Here is an 18,458-nt window from a genome sequence, read left to right as displayed (position 1 = left end):
TGGTGGATAATTCTGTCGGCAGGACAGTTATCGTGATCCCGAGCAATGAAGGATGTGGGAAAGGCATCGACGATGCTCCAGCTTCTTGTGTCAGACGAAAAAAAGATATAGTTTGTGTAGTTTGTACAGTAGTAATGCAATGAAGGAACTCAACTTGAGAGAAGTCGTTCACATCTTCTCCGATAGTTATACAACCTGGTTAGAATCTCTGAAACAACAAAATCTATCCGTGGATATCACATACACCATCTCGTACTCGTATATCTGCCGAGGCGCGACTCCATTCCCAGCGCCCGGAACAAAGTGGGCCCCGATCTCCGATCATCCCATCGAGTACCCGGAGAGCTCCAGAGGTGGCACCATCATGATTTCTATTTCTACTCGCATGCTCGGCCAGAGCTCGACAATGATCAATTGAGCTGCCAATATGAGCCTTCAGCGCGCGGATGGCGCTGCAACGGCCCTCCTCAGGCTGTCAACCGCCTGGAGGAGAAGCGCCGCCTCAGCGACAACCCGATCCGGAGCCTGGCGCAATCTGGGCCGCGGCTTGAGCTCAGCTCGCAACTCGACCGACGATGGCGGTGCTGCTGCGAAACGAAGCAAGGCTGGGAAGCTGCCCGATAACGCAAACGTGGCCGTTCTGGGAGGCGGTTTGACGGGCTTGACGACGGCGTATTACCTGGCCAAGTGGCTGCCGGCGACGACCAAGATTACGCTGCTCGAGGGCGGCGATCGACTGGGCGGATGGATCAGGACGGACAAGGTACCCGTCAGAGTTGGCGGTGTTGAGGGAGTGGTGAATTTCGAGCGTGGCCCAAGGTCGTTTTCGTCGTTGAACAAGAGCACCTGGCGGTTTGACGACTTGGTGCTCTGGGATCTGGTGCGTCTGACTGCGAGGAAGAGGATGTTCGAGTGAAGAAACAGAAGGCTAACGAGGTTGTGCTGCTTTCATAGGCTCTCGACCTGGGTCTCAAAGTCGTCTCGCCTCCCGATCAACCACGATACATCTACTATCCCGACCATCTCGTGCCGCTCCCTCCACACACCAGCCTGGCTGCATTCGCACGCGAGCCCGTCGTTCTCGAGTCTCTATGGGCCGGGTTCGGATACGTGATGCGACGGCTCTTCAGCAGAAAGGACGGCGTGCCCGTCCAAGACCTCTCCATCGCCGACTGGATCTACCACATCACGGGCAGCAAAGCCGTAGCCGAGAACCTGGCCTCGGCCATGGTCCACGGCATCTACGGCGGCGACATCTACACTCTCAGCGCGCGGAGTGTCCTCGACCGTTTCTACTGGGTGCATTATCTGCCGGCTTTGGGGCCCAACATCCGGCATATGGCCATCTCGGAGCAGACGTTTATGGAGGCTATGGGCCAGGATCCGCAGATCCGGAAGCTTGCGCAGCAGCCGAGGGGTGCGCTGTTGAATTTTGGCGAGACGGGCATGGAGACGTTGCCGATTGCGTTGGGAGATGCTCTCAAGGGTCAGGCGAACGTCGAGGTTAAGCTTAATGCCAAGGTTACTGATATTGATTACGACTCGGAGACTGAGCTCATCAAGGTACGACATAACAACTAACATATATACACTCGTTCTTGCTAACGCCTCGAAATCTAGATCACAACCGGCGAAAACTCGTCTGAGAAATACCACAAAGTCATCTCTACCCTGCCCTCCCAGCACCTCGCCCGCATCACCGACGACATCCCCAGCCTCGGCTCCTCGCAAGCAGTCTCCATCATGACCGTCAACATCTGGTATCCCCAGACAAACCTCAAGCCCCCAGGCTTCGGCTACCTCATCCCCCTCTCCGTGCCCCCCGAGCAGAACCCCGAGCGCGCCCTGGGCGTCTTTTTCGACTCCGACGTTGGCGTCAGGGGCCCCGACGAGCCCGCCGGCACGAAGCTCTTCGTCCTCATGGGCGGCCACTACTACGATACCAAGAAAGAGCACGGCCCGACCGTCCGGGTGCCCTCCGAGGAAGAGGCCATTCAGCAGGCAAAGGCCGTCCTCGAGCGCCACCTCGGCATCCCCCAGTCCACTCCTTGCTTCGCCATGGCCCGCCTCGCCAACGAGTGCATCCCGCAGTACAACCGCGGCCACCAGGACACCATGGCCGCCGCCGACCAGGAGCTGCACGACAGCTTCAAGGGCAGGCTCGCCGTCGCAGGAGGGTCGTACACGAAGATTGGCGCAATGGGCGCGCTGCGCAACGGCTACGACATTGCCAATACCGTTGCTAGGGAGAATTGGCTCACTACGGGCTTGGAGCAGCTGGAGTTCCCGACTCAGTTCTGCGGCGTGCCGACGGAGAGGATTCCCGTCAGGAGGTTTTCTAGAAGGTAAATAAACAAAGGTCGGAAACGGTACGATTAATAGGGGGTTATATGTACGAATCTCTTTCTCTGGTATTACCATATAGATGGCGGAAACGAAAGGGGGGAAAGTACATATCAAAAACTGAGTTGGTTCACCAGCAATCACCACTTTTCATCACCATAGCATAGACTTCGCATTGGACGCATCAATATAAAAAAAAACAAGGGCATTAGAACCAAAGCAGGATCCCGCCGCACGTTATGCACATAACATTAATTACCAGGCATCTATCTCATAATACAAACCGCCTCCAGTCGTCCATCCACATAATCTTTTTTTTATTGGTCAAAAGGGGGAGAGAAAGAAGAACAGAGTAAAAAAAAAAAGACGAATGGTTATAGAAGCCCCCCGTCCGGCCCCCTTCCAATGTAGATTACCCTGGCTGATGAATGCTCCCATTATCCAAATTCTCTCGCTGCGTAGTGAGCTTTTTTGCACGTTTCACTCGAGGTATCATTAGGCGAAAGAAAAAAAAAAAAAATAGACAAGAAAAGGAGCAGGAAAAAAAAGCACGAATGCCGCAAATTCCCCCCTTGATACCGAACCGACCAAACCCCCTTCCAAGCTTCGTAACAGCCCCTTGGTTCTTTTGCAATCCGCCCCCTTTTTTGATATGACAAGTCTTGACGGAAACTCTCCGCAAGATAGTCGTTTCGTTTGTGGAGAGTAGATGTATATATACCTATGCCTTATAGGACCCCCTTGCGACATTGTAGTTAGTCTAATGTTATCACCTCTGCTTTCACGCCGCCGGGTGGTATTGACGGTGATGCATGTACAACTCCTCGAATCGCAGCATCAATCGCAAGCAGCATATCCATGACAGCCTCATTAGACTGGGCTGCTGCGCCGCTAGTAAGACCAAGCCAATTGTTCCCTTTGCCTTCCCACACAGCTTTCAAAGCCTGGTCAAACTCGTCGGGTGCTGCGTTGGTAGTAGACCGCCAAGCGTGCCACCACCCTTCACCACGGCGGGCCTTCATTTTGACATCTATGGAAATGCTCCTCTTGGTCTTGTCTCCAGGTTGACCTGTCGCAAGGTCCTTATACTTGAGATTGATCCACGTCATGGATTTCATGCTAAAGTCCAACTGGCCCTGTCCTTTTTCAAACAGCTCAGTCCACTGGGCATCCAGCTGGACGAGAGCCTTCATCGCGTGTAATGACATGGGAAGCCAGGCCATCAGTAAGCCGATACCACCTTCTGTGCTGGCCAAATTCCTTGCGAGATCGATAACCCGGACATGGGGGTTATCCTTCTCCATGTGAATATCGATGTCTTCGCTGGATAGATCCATCTTCACTCTCCATAGTTCGCGAGCTGAAGGAGGAGCGGCAGTTTCCCCATCCGGCGGCGCGGGTAGCGGCGAGCTATAGCAGAAGACAACTCCTTTTAACGTGATCGATTCGCTAATGATTGAACCTTTAGCGTTCTCCATAGCTTCGAGAAAGTTGACAAATCTGTCAATTGCCTTGATTCGCGACTTTAGTATGTCAAAAACTGGCTCAGTGACGCGACGCTGGACTTGTAAGATGAATTCGCCCCTCTGAGGGTTGTAGGAAACATTCCGATCCACCACACCCTTCAGGTCCAAGAATCTTGTTGGTCGTCGCACTCTGATCACCACGTCTGAGGTGCAGACCAACTCATGGGATGTTGTGTAGCTTCCTTCGCTTGTCTCTTCACGTCTGGACTCTGAGTGAACACCCTTGAAGTTGATTGCAACCATATTTTCTGCCCACGGTTCCCTAGCCGAGGGAGAGATTCCCGCCTTTAAGCGTAATAACGCAAGTACTTGCGGATCTTCGTTCAATCCAAAAGCGCTGTGGTGCTGTGATTTTACTTCCTCCGCGTCTTCTTGCGTCACTGTTGGGAAAATGGCCGATAGTGCCACTTCGATGGATGGCATTCTGACTTGTTGAGGTAGAGATAAATCGATGCTTCCGTTCGATTGGCACTTAACCCTACGCCGATGTAGCTCTCTCATATCGACTGACTGAGTGATCATGCCACCTGCAAAGAGATTTAGGTTATCCCAAAAACTGCCTGACATGTGGGGTGTTCCCTTGTTAAGTGGAAGCTTGGTGTGGAATTTGGAGACACCATTCGTTTGAGTAGAATCCCTAAAATTCTTGGTTAGCCGCGAGAGAAAAAAGGGGGAAGGAACAAGAAAATATCAAGTTAAGAGCGGCATATACTCACGTCTCGAGCAACCACCATTCATCGCCCTCCAGGCTGAGAATCACTCCAACAAACCAAGTTGAACCCCATCCTCCGTGTTGTAGCCATAATGTACGGCTCCATCTCCGCATCTTGGTAATCGACCTCAACTCATCAACGTTTACGGGTGCTTTCCGGACAGACCAACCCCTAGCAGTTCCCATTCTACCCAGTTCATCTTCTATAATTGCGCATCGCAAGTGTTCTAAGAAGTTGACTCCGTCTTCCGTTGGGTTTTTTCCATTGTTCAGCTGAAGCTCCGGCTGAATGGAAAACTTTGAATGCGGCTTCATGGCAAAGGCACCGCTCGTTGGCTCGATTAAGAGGGACACTGTGCCACCGTACCCTACTTGCAGATTTAGGCAGGATGCCACCGGATCGGTTTTTGATATGTTTAGGACCACGCCGGTCTCGCGATTCTTGAATCTTGGCGCTGCCAATAGCCCAGAGTGAATATTTGACAGGATGTGCTCGATGTGCCGTCCAACGACGTCTTTCAGCAGTGATTCTGCCGACAGATTCTCGGTATTCACCTCAATCTCAACGTCTTTGACTTCTTTACCATCGCGATACCACTTTGCTGCCAAGAAACTCGATGCCTTTGGATCTGTTCTGCCTCCCTGCTTGCGTCCGCTGTTTACCGCTACAATGATCCAGTTTTTCAGACCAGTAGCGGGTGAACGAGACGTCCAGTACTGGATGGACAAGGCTCTGTTTAGAGGTTCCACTGCCAACGTACCAGTCCATGATGTCCGGCTCAGCTGCAACGCTTGGCGCTTCAGCTCATTGATCTTGGTGGTTAAGACGTATTCGTGCAAAAATTGATAGCAACCCGTTAATCCATCCTTTGCCAGTGCCTCGTTTACGCAGTTTTCAAGTGGTGTTCGTAACGATTCGGGGAGTGATAGTGCCGCCGGTCGAAAGGCAAATCTGAAGTCAATGAACCAAAACTGCTTTTCGAAGTCTTCATCTGCAATCGTTAAATCCACTTCGAATTCTCCGGCAACTTTGAAAGTGACTCGGCCTGATCCAATCGTGTAGTTTCGGAACTGATGCGGAATTTTGTCAAAATCGTCAAGGTTTAGCCGCAGAGATAGCAGCGTATCCAGATCACCAATGCCTCTCAGCTGCTCCTCTGTTGTCAAAGGGGGCGGCTCAATATATTGAAGCTAGAGACATGAAATTGTAAGATAAAGGATCAATCTAATTTGGAGCTATGTTATAAGGGACTTTCACTTACGTCTGGCATCCACGGCGCCGTTCCAGTGGAAAGAACTTGTAGTGCCGTCTTTAGATCAGGGCTTGGCATTCGGGCATACGTCAAGTCCCGCTTCACATTGATAATGCTATCCAGGGCCGTATCGTAGAGGATTCGTTGTTGATCGAGGTGGAATTTGAGATCGATAAGTTTGCTGACCATGGAAGCTTTCCTGCTCCATTCCACAATAACTAGTGCTTTAACCCACTTTGCATGCATATCCTGGGTGAAATGTAGTAACATCGCCTTCTTTCGAAGGTTTTCGCCTGAAGTGTCATCCGGAGCGCTCTGAGTGTAGTTTGTGGTCCCGTTCGTGGCAGCAGCAGGAAGTGGCAGTTTGGCCAGCTCGGCGATCTTGTCTTGTAACATGTTGTGCGTAGATTGAGCGAGCCGTGTTAGGAGGAGGGAGAGCGGAACGAAGCCCTGAGTGATGTGAACGATTTCATCAGGGAGATTGTTCATCCGCGAAACTTGCTCGATCGGAGAATTTGATCGAGCCTCGCCCTCGGCCCCCCCTCCATTGACGGCATTGCTCCCATTGTTGGCTGTAGTTGTAGCTGGCGCCTTTCCCTTATCTGGCGCGACTCGCGGCCCGTCAATGCTCTTGACACCGTTAATGCCATTCACGGCAGAGTCCTTGTGGTGGTCGGAAAGTGCGCCATTCTGGCCTCCACTGTCCATAGTGACGACGCCAGGCATTTATCGAGCTGTGAAAACGAAGTCGCCGCAGCCCCCGCGCAGAAACTGATACTGCCAGCACCACGCCCCCTGACAACGCAATCGACCTGGCTCGCGAGAGAATTGTCGAATTATCGCGCGCGTATCATGGAAGGGTTATGTTCTGCCTCTTTATGAGCGGCGGCAGTGGAGCATGACCGTCGAGGTCATCTGCACCGATGCGGACGGTCGGAGGCGCGTTGGAAACGAGTTCGCATATAAATTCAAAGGCCGCGAGGGGACTCAAGCAGCTATTCCAAAGTGGCTGCTAGGAATCAGAGTTCTCGATAGATGTCGCAACAGGAACAGCAACGGCTGAGGGCGTCTGCACGTGTTGGATGGCTCGGTTTGATTATGGGCCTTTCGCGAGAGAAAGTGGCACGGAAGCAGCCGAGAGAGCGTGAACGCGGCTTGAATTCAGGCACCAAATGTTTCGAGACTCGGCGATACGGGCGGTGCTCGGATCAGTGCGCCTTGAGGTGGGAGGAGGATGAAATACAGGCGCGGATTGGGTCGTGGTCGGGGGTTGAGGATGATGCGCCAACAAAGCCGCCCTTCTCCGTTTTCAAAGATTCGAGGTAACACGGGCAAGGCGGACACCGAAAGCTACGGCAGATCACGTGAATTTGCGCACGGACCAGATGGACTTGTGAAGCGCCCATAACAACTGCCCGACACGAAGTACCTGAACGGCCGCATCTTAGCCAGCAATTCGGATGGTGGTTCCGATCAGTGCATGGCAACTCTATATAGCCTAAAAGTTGGATAGAATGGGGGTCATGTTGGCAAAGGAACATGGAAACTTGGCCTCGTATAGTAGTTCTAAAAGCAATCAACCAGTCAATTCATTGATTGCATGGTACGGTGCACGGGTGATTACTGCTATTGATGGGATTGTTTGGTTGAATTACGGAGTACCACAGCAACCTTTCCCAAGACACTGCGACATCACTCAGCAAAGACCGCAACAAAAGAAGTTGAACACTGCGTTTCGAGAAAAAAAATGTCATCTAGAATTTTTATTTTCTTCATATTGCGAAATAGAAGCTTAAGCTCTTGATAATCCAGTACGTGCCACTGCAGCTTAGACGACGCTCAACTTTTTTATGAAATCCATACTACCTCACAGCCATATCCCGCCTAAGACCCATGATACGTCCAATGCATTATATTTGGGGACGATGTATATAACAAAGATTTTTTTCTTTTTTTTTTTAACTGCAACAATTGTTACTATGCTTGCTCCATCTAGGATCCAAGGCAATACATGTCAAACATTGTGCATTGCAATTGCACCAGCCACTTACAACTTGGTAGGAGGGGCAGCCGAGGTTGTCGGCCACTGGTAGCCGGCAGCATCGCTGAACTTGTATCCATACGATGCTGTGAAGTCATCCAAGACAGCGGGGCCTCGAGAGCCTATACCGACGGATTAGTTTGAAGCTCAATTCAGCTAGGCCGTGAACATGCCCGGGGGGTTGGCAAAGATGAGGCAGGAACTTACCGTAGGGGTACTCCATGGGGATAATCTCCTTGTTGTCTTCCAGGTAGTGCAGCAGGGGAGTAAACATGCGCCAGCTAGCATCCAGCTCGTCGTCACGAACAAAGTTGGAGTGGTCGCCCTTCAAGCAGTCGAGGACAAGTGACTCGTATGCCTCGGGGATCTTGAGGTCCGAGAATCGGCGTCTGTAGGTAAGGTCAAGCTCGGTAACGACAGTCTGGGTGCTGAGTCCAGGAAGCTTGGAGTTCATCTTGATGTAGACACTCTCGTTGGGCTGAATGCGCATAACAAGTTCGTTCCGTGGAATGTCCTTGAAGATGCCTGAAGTAACGTCCTTGAACTGAATACGGATCTCCGTCTTTTGCTCGTTGAGGGCTTTGCCAGCCTTCATGATGAATGGAACGCCATCCCATCGCTCGTTCTTAATGTAGGCAACAAGGGCGCAGAATGTTGGGCATCGAGAGTCCTTGGGCACAGTGTCGTCCTCCTTGTACGACGGCTTGCTGCCATCCAACGACCTTCCATACTGTCCAATGATGACGTTCTTGGGCTCAATAGCAGGCATGGCTCGGAGGACACGGACCTTTTCATCTCGGATATCCTCGGAGTCGAACGAGATGGGGCGCTCCATAGCCAGGAGAGTGAGGACCTGGAGAAGATGGTTTTGCATAACGTCTCGGATAATGCCAAACTCGTCAAAGTAGCCTCCACGGCCCTCGGTGCCAAAGGGCTCCTTGAAGGTGATTTGCACATTGTCGATGTGGTGTCTGTTCCAGGTAGCACCAAGGAAGGAGTTGCCGAAGCGCATGATGAGAATGTTCTTGACCATCTCCTTACCGAGGTAGTGGTCAATACGGTAGAGCTCCTCCTCCTTCCAGTCGGGCTCAAGAGACTTTTGCAGCTCGCGAGAGCTGGCAAGATCCTTGCCGAAGGGCTTCTCAATCTACAGGCGAGTGATTAGGAGGGGAACAACAATAGAACGAATGAGACATCAAGGCAGAAAAGAAGCATGCCGTCAACTTACAATGACACGGGCGATACCCCTGGTGGGGTAGCAGCATCTCTTCAGGTGCTGGGAGACGATGGTAAAGACACTGGGAGGCAGCGCCATGTAGAACAGGCGGTGCGCTTCTGGCCATCCCTTCTCCAGGTCCTTGAGGTGGTTGTCCAAAACAGCAAAGGACTCATCCTTGTCGTACTGGCCGGAAATGTAGGTGCACAGGCTGGTGAACTCCTCAAGCTGCTTCTCGATTTCCGGGGTAGGCGTCTTGATGTATGACTTCACCCGTCGCAGGTACTCCTCGTGGTCCATCTTTGTCCGGGCATATCCGACGATCTTGACGCCCTTGGGCAGAAATTGGTTTCGGTACTAACAATTGCCATGTAAGCTGGTGCACATCTCGATGGAGGCGCTTCTCTGCAAAAAAACGCATAGCCTATTCTGTGGTTATGGTTGGGCTGCTTACCAGGCCAAAGAGCGCGGGGTACTGCGAAGTGCTTGTGTCAGCGCAAAGAGTTGCAAAACAACGATAGATTAAGGCGGCTTCTCACAGTCTTCTTCTTAGCAAGATCTCCGGAGGCACCGAGAACGATAATCGTCGTGTTCTCCTTGAGCTCGAGCGTTTGGCTGCATCGCAATTGTTAGCGAACCGTCTTCTTGCGGATGCTCTTTTTTTTTTCTCTCGATGCCAGAGTTTGGCTCAACCCCGCCGTGCACTGAAGCTTGTAGACGCAGTGACGATAGCTGGTGTCATGGTGGGGTTACCGGTACTTACGGCTGGTTGGGGTCCATTGCTGCGGTTTGCTCTGGATTCGGACGGGATAAGGTAACGCGGGAAAGTGAAAACTGGCTCCTTGTTGAGCGTGCAAGAGAGTAGCAAACAACCGGTCTGGCTTGGGGCGAAGATTGAAGGTGTAGGCGCCGGTCCAAGATCAAGGTTCAGCGTTGGGTTGGGGAGAGAAGAGAGGGAGCTTGAGGATCGGAGGGGGAGACGCGGTGGGCTTGCTTGGTTTTTTAGGCGACGGGGTTAGAATGCGCTGACGGAGTTTGGAGCTCTAGCAGTACAGCGTCAAGTGCTCCAGTGTTAGCGCAAGTCCTGCTAGAGCGCCCCTCAGTGCTGTTCTCCGTCGGTGCCGTCAGGTACCTGCTGGGCTGCAAAGTCATCAGGAAGCTCGGAGTCCTGCTAGCCGCACTGCGATAGTCACGTAGCCTCCGGGGCTCCTTTCGAGGGTCGTTCTCCACCATCCAGCACGGTTAGTAATTTGCCCGGCTTGAGTCTACCGGGAGAAAGATGGGGATTTAACTGTGAGCCAGCGTGGGCGATACCGGGCGGAGGCAAACAGCCAAGAGACGAAGCTTGAAGTTTACGGCATTGAAGTCGGGAATATCATGAAGGGACTGGAGTTGAAAACAGGTTACCTGTCCAGGTAATTGTAAACCACTATTGTCAAGTATAGCACAACGGGGCATTCATTCAACTGGCACCTACCTATCATGGCTGTAGCATCTGCATAATTGCACATCGGCATCTTACTTTGCCTTCGTGGATATGTACATGTAACTGACAAATGTAAGCACCGTATGCCTATTTCGTACTGAGGGGGTCACCCGCAGATTGAGTTGCAGATAACGCCTCAACTAAACACCAATTGCCAAAAAGGGCCATATTTGCATCCCCTAGCACACTCGCCAAGAGCACAAGATTCGGGACGGGAACATTATTATTGATTGTTAAAAATCCTTTGTCGTTTTCTAGTCATGGATCACCCCTTGTGAAGTATGTTGCTTACAAAGTCTGGGATAATCCACCTAAGTACCTTATGCGTGGAAGGAGAGGAACACAGTGGAAGAAAAAAAAGCGCAGCATAGAACTTGACGGATGTTCCCGATGATTGACTGGGCCGAGCAACTAGCCAGCCCGTCTACTCTACACGTTATAGGACCTATTGTCCCGGGTTCCAGAGACATCAGGTGGTGCTTCTGTTTGGTTCTCAGCGCCTCGTCGCCGCTACGGGAATTCGATAATTCCGCTGGAAGCGCAGCAAACCCCCTAACACCGCACCAGTGGACCGAAAGTGCGAGTATACGGCAGAGCCTGTTACAAGATTCTGCGAGTAATACCACATGGGAGGGATTGGTAATCTTACTTCTGCCTGTTTCGAGGTCTGGTCGCCCCGGCTTGCCCCCTCATGGAGCCGGGAACTTTTAGACGGCCTGTGGTTGATCAGTCGCCGCATCTTCCGAGAACAACCCGGGCCGGACTAGGAGTGGCCTCGGCGATTTTGGCACGCTGAATGGAACATTGGAAACTTTGTCCGAGCATCCATCCATGTTGGTGATTTACCACTAGGACTCGTAATAGTCATTCAACCCATATAACTTGCCTAATGCTGCCTCATGCCTTTGTGCCTCGTGTCTTTTTTTTCCGTTAGTTGGTTTTTCTTTTTCTTCTTACTGTTTTGTGCCAGTGCCTTGAGTTGAGTCAACCTGTTCAAATACATGGTCTCCATAGTTGGGTTTCATCTTGATGTGTGATAGCCTAACTATCATGGATTACCTAGTGTCTTTTGCATTTACCCAGGTAGGTAGTCGGCCTACCGAAAGTGACGTATGATCCCGTGGGCATAGAGATGGACAATTAATGGATCAAGATCCAAGAGAACTAAGAGAGCAGCGCTGAATGATTCGATCAATGTTATGCAAGCGAGGGGCTGAGCGCTCAGCCGGCTATTTGATTGAAGAGGACAACGGTGACCAATGGTTAATCCCCGCGGCCCCCAACAATTTCTCTCGTCTTCCAGAGCTTGGGAAGAATGATACTGTACGTTAGTATCTAGCTTAGCCATAGATTCGAAGGGAAAAAATATTCCCCGAAAAGCGTGATATCTAAGAGAGATCTAAGCAGGCAGGCCGTCTTCGGTACAGAGGTAGGGCGAATTATTGGGATCAAGTTGCATGCTTTTCCCAAATAGGCTAGCTGATGGAAGTCTTTAGCGAGAAAACGAAGTGTGGCTACTTACATATCGATATCTCAAATCGCAGGAAATGAGGCGGTGCAGCACTCTCCAGCACTCTCCAGCCACAGTCGCTTGTGAACTAAAATGCCCTAAGCCACCACGTGATGCCGAGGGCTCAAATTTTCGTGCTAGAGCCACCACACACGATATCGCATCCACCCCGTTGCCATCAGTTCGACATCACGACAAACGACGAGCACCAGACCTCCTTGTATATCGGTTACTTGAGAGGGCGGAAGCTACACAACAGACACGATGCCTTCCGAAAGTGGTCACAGATGTGAGTTGCCTTGCCGATGGACTCTGCGAAATTGTCATCTAATCGTACTAACTTTCTGGCAGTATACGTCAAGTAAGTAATTGCGATCGCGAATTCCGAATGGCAGCGGAGAAGGAGAGGGGGATCACAGAGAGGGAATGGAAGAGATGGGTGCCTTCTTGGCTTTGACGAGAATTGCCTCATCACGTCGCGAAACACGTTCCTCCTCGAAATCTCCCGACTGCTTTGCACCAGATCCGAAAGAAACCGAACGTTTGGCTAACAGAGACAACCATAGGGGACGTCACCTGAGCTACCAGCGCTCTCGTAACATTACCCACCCTGGCACCAGCCTGATCAAGATCGAGGGTGTTGACAGCACAAACGCTGCCAAGTACGTTTCACAATCTCGAGCGCAGAATGATGGGGAGGGCAACAGTACTAACAATGCGAAAACAGCTTCTACCTCGGCAAGAAGGTCGCCTTCGTCTACCGTGGCCAGAAGGAGATCCGCGGCACCAAGATCCGCGTGATCTGGGGCAAGGTTACCCGACCTCACGGTAATAATCTATTCTCGTCACTGAAGCCATTTTCGATCCAACTAACGCTCTCAACCAGGTAACTCCGGCGTTGTCCGCGCCAAGTTCGCCAAGCCTCTTCCCTCAAAGTCTTTCGGTGCTTCCGTTCGCGTCATGCTGTACCCCTCGTCGATATAAATAGGATTTCGGATTGGAGTTGGTAGTGAGGGCGGTTCTCATTTGGTTGCATTGGTCGAGGCAAGGATAAAGCATATCGCCTTGCTTTGAGGCACTCAATTAAAACTCGTCAAATTCCCAACTTCGAAAGGTTCTTGGGCAACTGTGACTTGACGTATGTGGGAGAAAATTTTGCGAACTGCAGAAATGGAGACTCGAAACGAAACGAACTGAGGCTGTGGCAGACCAATTCTTCTTCTTTCTTCTTTTTTCCCCCCCTCCAAAAATTGGCGCCTGTCTTGTTACTCGGTCTCTGGGCTTTTTTTTCTCGTGTATCCATCCAGCAAGAACTGCCTATCTCATGATGGCCTGCAATTCAAAGGAATTGCGCATAAAAAAACAAAACAAAGAAAAATGATACACGACAGATGGCGGAGTATTCGTGATGCGATACCTGCTTGGTGTTTTATATTGGCTTTAATGGATTTTGCACTGCAGAGCGACACTCCAGTCGCCTGTCCACGGCAATTCTCACATAGAGAAGATAGTCGTTGGTTTATTCTTATGACTTCACTACTGCTCTGTCTCCTCCAATTGGTTCCTCTGCAATTCCTTTGGAGGCTTCGCAAGTCCACCCATGTGAAGATAAACGTAATAATAGCCCCTTAAAGGAAACACGACGAGCCCAGTCTGAGCCGTAGTCGCCCTAATCCCAATGAGACTAATTCTTCACAGATCAGATCTAATCAGATCGGACGTATATACGGCAGGATAGTAAGAGGCAGAAACAACACAAGTACTCAGGGCAGAGTAGTAGACATATCATTTATATAGAACGGTTGTTGCCATAATGAACTATCAGCTACCCAACAGTTCAGATTCATCGATTCTACTCAATAGGTGAAGCTATTATAGGCATTTTCACATGATAACTACGTGGATATTCAGGCTGTACCTTCAGGCAGCTCACAGGTCAATTTATACATAGGCATTAATCAACCTCGTAAATAGTCGGTCACCCGATTTAGCTCTTTATATTCTGTGCTACAAAAGTTTCCAGAGAAGAATGCCGCCCTCCTAGAAAAGATTGAAAGAAAAGCAGCCGAATGCAGATCCGAAGAAAGACACCGGCATACATCTGTCCGCCAAGTCTGATTTTCCGACTGTGCCCAATAAATCTGTACCCGATCTGAGCTTGCGCCAAACTGCAAGCCAGATATTAAACCCAAGCCGCTTCAGGGGAGGCTATAGAATGAAGTTTACGAACAGCTGAAGTCAAACAATGCCGAATCAGCCCATATAAGGAAACATTGCTACGTAATAGGACAAAGTACGGCTTAGAGCAAAGAGAATATTGATTCAACAGTAAAATGAGACTGAGATTCCCATATCGAACGAGGTAGTTATAAGAATGAGTGTATTGAGTCAATGTTAAAATCCATATCGTAGGACTAGATATCCAACGCCTTCACATAGCATATGACCCAAGTAATGATACCAAACTGTCCACATATACTAGCATACGGTTATATAACACAGGGTCTAATCCAGCGGATGGAAGCCTTGACAATCTTCACGAACTGGTATGTAAATGAGAAAGAAAGAAAGCTTGCTTTCCATGCTGCAGAACAATAAGTTTGCATCACGTTTCACATTCCATACACGGGTAAATATTCCACGGAATAGACTTGCTCAATCTCTACAGAGTAGACTTACTCAGTCGTAATATTCAGTAGCAATAGGCTTTTGGATCACCTCCAATCGCAAAATACAAATCGATACTTCACAGACAAATGTCGCAGTGCGATATTGAACCATTCATTCCACGATCATCATCTACAAGACACCAAACAAAGCAAACAATGGCCGACGCCCCCGCGTCATTATAGCACTTTGACTTTAAAAGGACCCCTAAGTTCATGTGCGCGCGCAAAAGGATTAGAAAGACAAGTCACGTCGAATTCCTCAGAAGAATCCGTGGTGAGACACAGAAATTCCAGTTGACGCCCAATGGATGATTCTCAGCTCGCGTACGACATCAAATGTCTCAAATAAGCACGCTTAAGCTATAACCACACTCCGTTATCTGAGTCAAAAAAAAAAAGATCTTACACGAGGTCTATGGAACCTTGTAAAAAAGAAAAGAAGGGAAAAAAGAAAATTTGTGGCGAGGGAAAGCTCTCGGTCTCTCCCCTCTCATGGACCCCGCGTGGCTAACAATCAGCTCACATGCCGTTATGGAGACGCCGAAACGTTCAACTCTAAATTCAATTCCTGGAGTTTATGTATTTCGGCACATTATTTTGCCAGTGTCGAAAAGGGCAGCTTCAGTACAAAGGGAAAATCTCTTAAGCAATTTCTTACCATGCTTCTCAGGCGTCACAGAACTGGCACACACAACCTCGGACTCATTTGCAGTTCAAAGCACAGTATGTACGGAATACTTAGTCCGTGAGTTATGCTTACAACAAGTAAAAAAAGAAATAGGAAAGGAAGCGCATTGCCAATGGAAAACTAGGCTGGCCGCAGAAGCCACACGCCGCCAACTCACGCACTTGCGCAACCCCGAGCCACGTCTCTGAATGGATTGGGCGGATTGGCCAGGCAAGGTAACCTAGTCCCTGCAACTCTGTTCCCCCTCAAATCCTGTGTGTGCGCTTGATTGTGCGCTCGCATGTATGTGCCGAGAAGAGAAGCATCAAAACAGGCTCATTGTCCGGGAGGCTCGGGACTGGGACGCCAACGTGTGGCTTGGGCATTGATGCATATCCCTTCATGCTGTTGTACTCCGTACTTGTAGCCCTGAATTATAGTTTGCGCTCTTTGCTTCGTATTAGTTGCTTTCTCAGCCTTCGTGTTGGTGTCAGTCAGAAAACGCCCAAGATGTCTTACAATCATAACTTAACCACTGTGGCTAGGACGCGCCACAGAAAAGAATGCTTCTGGGAGAGGCGTCTGGAGAAGAACCGCGTCTGCATTCCATCCAACAGGAATAGAAACATAACGCCCGTCCTCCTGGGTTATGATCGGCCCGTCCTAGTGTCACGGTTTCTGGACTAACATCCAGCCATTGCCCCTCAGTTACTGGGATTCACCGAGTCTTCTAGAGTAAACAAAAAACAAAACAACAGATGAGGTCACTAGCTCTGGCTGAAGCACCTTTTAGCCGAGTAATAAAGGAGCTCAAGTTTGGTACGCGGAACCACTACGGGTACGAGCACGTCCCAGAATAGTACCCGTACGGAGTCCTCTGTGGAATGATCGTCGATGGTCATTGTCTCGGGCATAAGAAAAGGATTGAGGCAAGCCTGCCTAGTGGTAGCCCCCCATCTCCCCCCCCCGGGCGTGGATCGACGATTTGAGATGGCAATGCTGTTTGGCTCCGGCAGAATGCAATGCAGCATGTCGCAAAAATGACAATTGCATTATGCCGGGGAGGGCATTCGTGACAGCCAAGATGATCCCATCGGGACATCCCATGAATAGAGAACCAGAAAAGAAAGGCATTAGTGTCCCTGAGCGAAACAGCGCACCCTGGTAACTGGGAGGCACGATGAGGTGTAAGATACGTCAACGACATAGAATAGACAAGGGAGAAAGGAGATTGGTAGTGGCTTTTCGCGCGCCGTCTCTTCCAGGCTGGCGCGATAATCAAATCAGCTTGTGCATGCTTGGCATTAGTGCGCTGATTTCGAGAGCCTAGTTACTTATTTTTTTTTCTTCCTCTGAGGGTTTCATCTGGACACGCCAGTTGCCAAGAATCCGCTATTGAGAAACTATTCTCAATCAGCTCTGCAGAGTGGAATTGAGACAGCATGAGAGTCCTGCAGCTGCGACTGAGACAGAACAACTCGATAGCTGCATGATGCCGTGATGAGCTCACGGTATTACTCCGTATTCCAGAGGGGAAATGAATTATCAAGACTTACCCCATACAGCCTGGAGGACGAGGCTCATGGTAAACGAGGAGCTAAAGAAGGTCGCTTGCAAGGTTGTTGGGGGAAAGGAGGGTGTGAGCAACGCCAGAACACGAAGCTCGGTGCCGACGCTTGTCCAGGAACATGAGGGCACACCTACTTGGCCGCGGCGCTATTGCCATACAGGTCGCACTGCCTGCGGGAGAATGCAGACTGATAACGGGATTTGATTAGTATCGCTCGTATGGCCGTGGATGCATCATTATCTACTTCGTAACGGCTCTTCGCAACCCATTCTGATGTCGTGGAATCAAGGGCGACCTGTGCAACACCTGACTCAAATTGCCATGTGTCTGGCCGAGCGCACACTTGTAGTATCCGAGCCTCTCATGTGACACGGCATCCGAAATGGAACGAGAAAACAAGATATCAGCCAGGTTGGTTCATTACTGGGAGGTAGCCGGTGAGAGTGAGAGCGAGGGCAACCGGGGAGCCTATGGCATATCGTTAAGCTCAATAGCTCCTCTCACAAGCATTAAGGTTTGGTTCGAGGCCAATCTGGTCTCCGCCTCGAATTGCCTATCCCGGCCTTTTCCTGCCAAAATTAAATTCATTGACGATTGCGGGTTGGACGACAGCGCGGGAATGGGGCGGACGGTGGAAAAGCAAAAAGAGCGTGAGGCCGAAACCATTGTCAAGGGCATGGCGAATTGGCCGAGCTCGAGGCAGCTGGTGATACTAGGTGCTCCATAAATGCTCCGTACAAGCAGCCCTAGCAGACGTAACGTGAAGGTAGCACTCCGTGGGCTTGCTGGGGCACCGGACTGGGCAAGTCGAAGTAATCGTGGCCAGGGCTTGGGGGGTTCGCGGATATCACCGTCGAGACATAAACAAACCAGACGCCTCTTTCTGCTGGCTGTTCTACTGTTGATGTGCTCATCAAACCAGCAACAATGAAAAGCAACAGCGATGGCTGCAGCATACTCCGTCAATCCGTACAACAGGTACGATCATGGTGTCATTGCCATCGGTGGGTAAAGAGGATTGACGCGCAGCTCGCCGCCACAGCTGTCGCACCTGTTGATCCCGGGTTTCGCAGACGGCACATCACATCAACTCCCGCTTATCCAAGCACTGGGGAAATCGTCAACCATCGAACGCCATGCGGGCATATGGCGCTTTAGGCGGCGCTCGCTTGCTGTTTTGTCTCGCAGCGAGGCGCATCCGGTGTCTTGATTGCCTGAGTCGCCCTGAGCTGCGGCGTCTAACTGCTGATCAGATCCTCGTACATATAGCGGGCTTGGATCCCGCAGGCGTATTCTTTTGCCGCCGACCTCGTATTCAGCCAGCATTACGCACATGCTTTTGCTGTCGCCTGAGCCGCCCGATCCCACCTCGCAGCAACTGGTTGTGCTATCGTAACCTGATCGATATTAGTTTCTCGTCTTTTTCCATCTCTTTGCCCTCTTCTTCTCTCGCCCCTACACCTCC

The 18,458-nt window shown here is 50.6% G+C and overlaps 4 protein-coding genes across 4 annotated transcripts; 2 read left to right on the top strand and 2 right to left on the bottom strand.

The window, feature by feature from the left end:
* Positions 1-427: 427 nt before the first annotated feature.
* On the top strand, positions 428-2,349 carry T069G_05320 (flavin containing amine oxidoreductase domain-containing protein; the record flags this gene model as incomplete). Its single annotated transcript, XM_056172530.1, has 3 exons — positions 428-880; positions 955-1,563; positions 1,621-2,349. The coding sequence occupies 3 exons, from the start codon at positions 428-430 to the stop codon at positions 2,347-2,349; spliced, it is 1,791 nt and encodes a 596-aa protein (XP_056029388.1).
* A 749-nt stretch (positions 2,350-3,098) lies between these two features.
* On the bottom strand, positions 3,099-6,542 carry T069G_05319 (mediator complex subunit MED14 domain-containing protein; the record flags this gene model as incomplete). Its single annotated transcript, XM_056172529.1, has 4 exons — positions 3,099-4,154; positions 4,251-4,425; positions 4,586-5,772; positions 5,844-6,542. 4 exons carry the CDS (start codon positions 6,540-6,542, stop codon positions 3,099-3,101), a joined length of 3,117 nt encoding a protein of 1,038 aa, XP_056029387.1.
* Positions 6,543-7,881: 1,339 nt separating this feature from the next.
* T069G_05318 (glucose-6-phosphate dehydrogenase, NAD binding domain-containing protein) lies at positions 7,882-9,871 on the bottom strand (the record flags this gene model as incomplete). Its single annotated transcript, XM_056172528.1, has 6 exons — positions 7,882-7,997; positions 8,083-9,022; positions 9,104-9,448; positions 9,546-9,566; positions 9,631-9,706; positions 9,855-9,871. The coding sequence occupies 6 exons, from the start codon at positions 9,869-9,871 to the stop codon at positions 7,882-7,884; spliced, it is 1,515 nt and encodes a 504-aa protein (XP_056029386.1).
* Positions 9,872-12,351: 2,480 nt separating this feature from the next.
* On the top strand, positions 12,352-13,071 carry T069G_05317 (ribosomal protein l35Ae domain-containing protein; the record flags this gene model as incomplete). The annotated part of the gene is made up of 5 exons (XM_056172527.1): positions 12,352-12,376; positions 12,439-12,448; positions 12,654-12,749; positions 12,815-12,915; positions 12,974-13,071. The coding sequence occupies 5 exons, from the start codon at positions 12,352-12,354 to the stop codon at positions 13,069-13,071; spliced, it is 330 nt and encodes a 109-aa protein (XP_056029385.1).
* Between the last annotated feature and the right edge of the window lie 5,387 nt (positions 13,072-18,458).

The sequence above is a fragment of the Trichoderma breve genome, chromosome 3 (genome assembly GCF_028502605.1).
Source record: "Trichoderma breve strain T069 chromosome 3, whole genome shotgun sequence".
NCBI classification, from domain to species: Eukaryota; Fungi; Ascomycota; class Sordariomycetes; order Hypocreales; family Hypocreaceae; genus Trichoderma; species Trichoderma breve.
The sequence above is the reverse complement of the archived record's forward strand: the minus strand, read 5'-3'. Positions and strand labels throughout refer to the sequence as shown.